Source organism: Acipenser ruthenus, chromosome 43, assembly GCF_902713425.1.
Source record: "Acipenser ruthenus chromosome 43, fAciRut3.2 maternal haplotype, whole genome shotgun sequence".
Classification (NCBI taxonomy): domain Eukaryota; kingdom Metazoa; phylum Chordata; class Actinopteri; order Acipenseriformes; family Acipenseridae; genus Acipenser; species Acipenser ruthenus.
Window position 1 is genome coordinate 1,900,266 of NC_081231.1, and position 6,669 is coordinate 1,906,934.

The following is a 6,669-nucleotide window of genomic DNA, read 5'->3' on the forward strand; positions in this document are numbered from 1 at the left end:
ATCAAACACAACTGTCACAGCCACGCCAGTCAGAAATGTTTTTTTTTTTTTTTAAAGTTTCAAATTAACACAACTGTCACAGGTCCTACATGTCTAGTGGTCAGTATTATAATTAATAAATACACGCCTTCATTTATCATCATCAGGTGGTTTTTTTTATTCTTTTATTAGAAAATGAAAATTGCATTAGAGCAAAACGCCTTTGAAAAGCTGCCTGTCTGAGGGTACATTTAAAACATTCTTCTTACATTTGGTAACTTCACAGTGTTATAGCCAAACTGCTAGTCTTTCAGCAGCCTCATTTTTCCCATCTGTAATAATATAACACAAACTAGGGAAGGTTTCTATTTGAATGATTCCAGTGACGACGGTATGAGATCAAGCGAACAGCCGTCATGACAAGACCGGGAACAGTATCGCTAAACAAGAGGACAGGTGGTTCACAGCTCTGCTGAAAGGTCACGGGGTCACGTGACTTTTCTGGAACCAGGAAGACAATTTCCTAACAAGGGTCGCTCTACAGTACCGAGAGGAAACATTGGCTCAAGAGCTGTAACAATTCCAAACACCAGAAGAGAGTTGAAAACAAGATACTCAAAACTGCGTCAATATGTTTTTTAATCAGTTATCAAATGACACCCAAATGTTATTCATAGGGTCTATTGGAAGCTAGAAATCCATGACACACCGTCTAGTGTGACAGACAGACAGACACACAGACAGACAGACAGACAGACAGACAGACAGACAGACAGGGTCGGTACAGGTTCACATTTTGGACCAAAACACTAAAACATTCCAATACTGTTTTGAATGAGTTTTCGGTTTTATTTCTCGCACTACAGTCCCAATATGAGTGCTTTTATATATAGTTTACATACAGACCTGCCTGTCTCGCTACACTGCTTCAGTTCTGCAGATCTTTACTGGGGTCTTGCAAGGATAACTCCACTGAGTACCGAGTGGGCTTATCTTCCATAGCCTTGCATGGGAAAGATAACCACTCTCAAAATAGCAGAGCAGTCAGTTCATTTTTAAAAAAAAAATAAGTGTAAAGCTGTCCGCAGGCATTGAATGACGAAAAATGAATCCCAGGGGCCTGTTTTGCAAAAGAAGCCAAAGACGAGAAGAGCAGAATGCCTGTCTCCAGTGAAGAGGAGCAGAATGTGGCAGCACCGGTCTGTCTCCCGTGAAGAGGAGCAGAATGTGGCAGCGCTGGCCTGTCTCCAGTGACGTTCTCCGGGCTGGTCTACAGAACTAATTGTGAGCGACAGAGTCTTCAGCCAGCATACACTATGTGGCCCATATTATGTGTGTTGCGTCTTTATAGGGATGCAAATACAGTCGGAATCTGTTTACACCAATGTGTTTCTGTTGTGACGATATTCAAAAAGACAGCACTGCATTTCTAAAGTTTATTTTAGCATTTCTAAATGCAGCGCTATTAAGCGCTCAAGAATTAAGAATGCTATACATACTAATGCAGAACCTTTTTAGGGTAAGAGAGTCAGAGAGGTGACCCGTTCTGAAAGAGCCACAGGAAAGAAAATCACTCATCGGAAAAACGTTTAGTTTACTGAAAAATTGACTAAATAGCAGCAAAAAAAAAAGATACACATAGTTAAGGTTTGACCAGACTGCAGTAGGTCTGTACTAAACATGGGTCATGAAATCAGTTTTAATGCATGCTGACTGCATGTGTTTCTAGCAAAGACTCCCATTTATCCTGCAGTCTGAAAACCTATAGGCGCCTTGACAAGGATACCATGGACAACAGGCATAGTATAGGAGAAATATGATGTAGAAATACTGAAAAAGAACCCTAGAAATTCAGTGACAAACGTTTCGACTAGAATTTTTTTTTCAATTTCTTTAAAGACATTGAACCCCAGTTGAAACATTTGCCATTGAATTTAAGTTGATTTTAGTACTAAATTAAGCACTACCGGAGTATGTAATAGCTATAGTGAGAAATATGATGTGTATATTACTTCAATAAAAAAGAAAAATATCAAATATTAAAATATAACACAAATATCAATAAAGACAGCAGTGCAATGGGGGTGCGAAACAGTGCATTGTGGGAATGCAGCTTGTGCTCACCTACCGCAGTGCATTATGGGATACCTAGAAAGGAACGCCAAGCAGCCCTCATTAAAATGGTTCTTTTATTAACAGGATCTATTTTCTGAAAGATGACCTAGGTGGAGGATTAGGGCCAGATCACAACCCGGTGCAGCACACCTTGCACGCCAGAATGCGTCAGATGATTCGTGCCTTGTGGAAAGGGCTCCAACTCACGAGCTATTTAAAGAGTGGGGTGCAGGGACCTGGGCAGTGATACAGTAACAGACTACACGAAAAAGCGTGCAGACCGTTACTTAAAAACGAAAGAAACATTAGCTATGACTTGCTTGTATTTCAAAGTTCATCATAGCTAATGGAAGCTCAAGGCATTGATGACTAGACTAGTTTTGTAACATCAGTGGCGCATTTTGTGACTGTGATCTAGTCTTGACTTTATGATATAGATTATATAGATCTGTTGCACGGGATATAGGAATTATACTGCTGATAGTGCAGTGAAATCTCTTTTACTACGAGGTCAGTAGCAGGCTACAGCACTCTATAGGCATTTTGAAGCATTACAGGTCAGCATTTTCCTTTTCTAGAACATACTGTATTATGGACAAATGTTTTGCATCCCCTATAGAATTAACTAATTTTGCTTCATAAAGTTGAATGAAACTTGCTGAATAATGTTAAGTTAACATATTGAATTGCACACCGACGCTTTGTAGTTTTTCATATAGGCCTACTTCACGAAGAATGGACAAAAATTGAAAAATGTGACCCTTTGAAATCCAACATGAAATACGACTGTTACGGATTCCGGTAGACTTTTCGCCCCGTTCTCATTTCGTAGTTTCTTTGATTACATGATGTTAATATCAGCTCTAGCTGTATACGGCTCTGTTTAACAAGAGGTGGCAGTGCAAATAATGTAAATGAAATAAAAAACACAGTTTAACGAGTAGAACGCTCAGAACAATCAATTCTGAAAATTAAAACAGCTTTTAAAAAGTACCCAATAAAAATAACATTAACTAAGATAACTCTATTACATTATTCAATTGCAACACTGCATAAAATACCCTCTTCAAATTATTATTGATTTGCACAGATTTTCACAGATATTCAACCTATGCTGTAAACTGGAGCGTCTCCCCACCTACCCCCTTGGAATGGGTCTAAAAAGCAAAAGCAGGACTGAAGGGGCGACACTGCAACCTGTCCTGGAGATTAAAATAGCGTACAGGGTCGGTGGGCGGCTGTGTTCGTTTTTTGTATGTGTGTATTTAGAGCTAGGGCTGCCAGCTCCGTCTCACACCTCTGATGCAACAACCCTTCCGTTCACCTGCCCTGCAAACTCACCTGGGCAAAGCGCGCTGTGCGTGGACACTCCCCTATATCCAGCACCGTGCGTAACGAGCTCGGATCCCGAGCGCCTGTTTCCACCGCGTCCGCATAGATCTCAGCGCCCCGAAATAGATGCGGTTTTTATATATAACTGATCAGTCCAAGTGCTTTCCCTTAAGGAGCCGTCTATTTTTAGCCACGACAGTCAGAAAAGTTTTTTTTTAAAAGTTTCAAATTAACACTGGAATGTGATTGGTTTACAGGGCCTACATACCGCGCGTGTGCGTAAGGGTTACACAAACGCAATTTAAATAACTTTTTGTTTAGTATTATTAAAGTATTGATCCACACATTCCTCTCCCCACAGATACTCTCTATCAGTCTGTTGCCGTGTGTATCCACTTCACTCTATTGGGTTCTGCGTTCTAACTTACTATTAGGTGTGAATATCTTAACTTGAGAACCTTAAGCGTGTATTGACATTAATTGCCAAAGCGGAATGACACGGATTATATGGAGATAATGTTATTACTACTTCAACCTATAGGCTCGTTGTTTAATACATGTCAAGGAGGCGGTGTGGTCCAGTGGTTAAAGAAAAGGGGCTTGTAACCAGGAGGTCCCTGGTTCAAATCCCACCTCAGCCACCGACTCATTGCGTGACCCTGAGCAAGTCACTTAACCTCCTTGTGCTCCGTCTTTCGGGTGAGACGTAGTTGTAAGTGACTCTGCAGCTGATGCATAGCTCTCACATCCTAGTCTCTGTAAGTCGCCTTGGATAAAGGCGTCTGCTAAATAAACAAATAATAATAATAAGTGTTTGACCACTAGGCTTGATATTTGAAACCGCTCATTTAAATTCACTAATATGAAGTATGCACAAAGGTAGCCCATACAGTGGTTCTGTTTAGGACCATTCGGTTCCTCGTCTTTAAAATCTTAAAAGGAGTGGACTTAGTTAACCGAACCACTTAGTTAACCGAAGCCTGCCTGCCTGCCTGCCTGCCTGTATCGGGGAGTTCTCTGTGTTTTGTGACGGTTCGTCTCTCGTGTTGAACTTAAGAAGTTCACAGATGCCCTCCACGACAGGTGGAAGATGGGCGATATTAATTTCACTGTGAAATGAAACATGCTCTATATATACGCACAGTGAGCTCACTCCCTTAGCACGGCGACGCGGTTGTGCTTATGGAAAGTGTTGTAATGTTTCACAGCTTCGTGTGCGCAAAACTACCGTCGTGCAGGAGACATGCTCGAGGGGCGGGGGTGTTTACAGCTAGCGAGTGTGCTATAAACGTGTACATAGCTATAATTTACAAAGCGGGGAACCTGCTTTTCTTGCCAGCGTGAGCGCGTATCCCCGGACAGGACGGCAGGGAAAGGAGTTGCAGTCTTAGGTTTGTAGCCCTGGGAATTATTTTTAGAAGATGAGTCTATTTGGGTCTGAAACGCTCACTGAATCCTTCCTACCCCCACCATATCTCTCTCTCTCTCTCTCTCTCATTTAGGGGAAAGGTTTTTTTTTTTATTTCCAACACTATATTAAGGAACACAACCCTTTTATGTTTGGTGGAAAGTTGGTAACTTTTAAAAACACGTAACTTTAGCCCAACCTCTAAGTAACGCGATCTCACCGCGTGGCTCCTTACAGACTCGCTGAGCTGATGTCACTTCGGCCAAATTGTCACCTCAGCCTTACATTTTAATTTTTTTTAACGTTCAGGACAGCCGGCGGGCTGGGCCGGTGTAGACCCCTCCCCCTCCCCTCCTCTTCTGTAAAGAAATACTCTGAGCCCGTTTAAAAATGCGAATGCGCGACAAGCACATTTCAAACAGGAGCCGCGTCTTGTCGAAGACATCAAAACAGCTGATTGGATCCCCCGGTCACTTTCTATATTTACTCAGGAGTTTACAAACTGGGCGTCTCGCCTCCTTTCAAAACCAAAGTTTAAAAAAAAAAAACACTTACAGAATAAACAGCCTCGGTTTTCTATTCGATTTATGGGTAGCCTACATTCATTTATAAATACACGGTGAGGTTTATTAAATATTAAATACAATTTGGCACACACCAAAAAATAATAATAATAATAATAATAATAATAATAATAATAATAATAATAATAATAATAATAAAATAATAATAATAATAATACCGTTTCCGAACTGTATTGTTAATTATTAATTTAAGTAAACATATTTACAGATACACCCAAACATTTCATAAAAGTAATGACCATCTGCACCACGTATTATCACACACACACACACACACACATATATATCGCTATTTACTACTTGTCTAAAGTTTCTTACTTGTATTTAGAATAGATTTTACATTTAATTAGATTACATATTATATATTAAAGCACAGATTCTGTAATTATTATTGCTGTCCTCCAAAGTGTATGCCTAGCACAGTGTATGCTGCAGTGTTTTCCTACAGAGTGCAGTATGTGTAGTTTGTGTGTGGCGATGCCAAGCCTCGCTCACCGCTCACCTTCCTCTGTTGTTTCTCCCAGGCCGGGTCAAGCAGATGATCGCGGTCCCAGTCATCCTCCTGGGTCATGTAATCCTCCGTCGACACCACATAGCTGGTGGTATACTGCACTTGGCTTTCGACTTGTGTCATTTCGCCTCTCTTCTCTCTCTCTCCCTCTACTGCCCTGATATTAAGTTCTGAACACAGAAGAACGCTAGTCTCCTATCTAGTTCAAACTCCAGCCTTCAGTACTCTGACAGCGAAATAAAAGACCCTCCGAGCTACAAGATTTCTTTTTTGCTTGTTTGTGGTGCTTCTCCTGCCCCGCTGGTGCTGCCCCTTGCCAGTCCTGAGCTCCTGGTCAGAAGTGACACACGTGACCGGGCCTCAATAAGTAGTACCCGCCCGGCTGCAGGGGATCGGGTTCCACCTTAAAAGGGGCAAGGGGCGGGGTTAGAACGCATGGAGGCCACACCTCTTAAGGGGCTGGCTCCTGGGTTGAGTTAAAGCAGCTGTTAATGCCCCCCCCCTATATGTGTAAACACCTAGCTGTCCATCACAAAATGATGTCATGTTTGTTTGTGGCTTTACAATTTTGCTCTTTTTTTTTTTTTTTTTTTACTTCCCTTACATGCTTTCTTTTCAAGAACCACTCTATAGCTTTGTGAAGTCTGGACAAGATTCTCTTTCTGTGTCAGACTCAGTCTAAAGGAGTACGGACTTTTGGTCAGGCCACGGGCCAGTGGTACTCAATTCTGCTCCTCGTG

General features: G+C 41.6%; 1 protein-coding gene across 1 annotated transcript in view; it reads right to left on the reverse strand.

Annotated features, from left to right (window-relative positions):
* LOC117398534 (alpha-actinin-2-like) overlaps positions 1-6,292 on the reverse strand; it is a 29,491-nt gene extending 23,199 nt beyond the window's left edge. The window contains exon 1 of the mRNA XM_059011796.1: positions 5,921-6,292. Within this exon, the coding sequence (XP_058867779.1) occupies positions 5,921-6,052 (132 nt within the window). The 5' untranslated portion in view covers positions 6,053-6,292. The remainder of the gene's footprint in view (positions 1-5,920) is intronic.
* Positions 6,293-6,669: the final 377 nt, after the last annotated feature.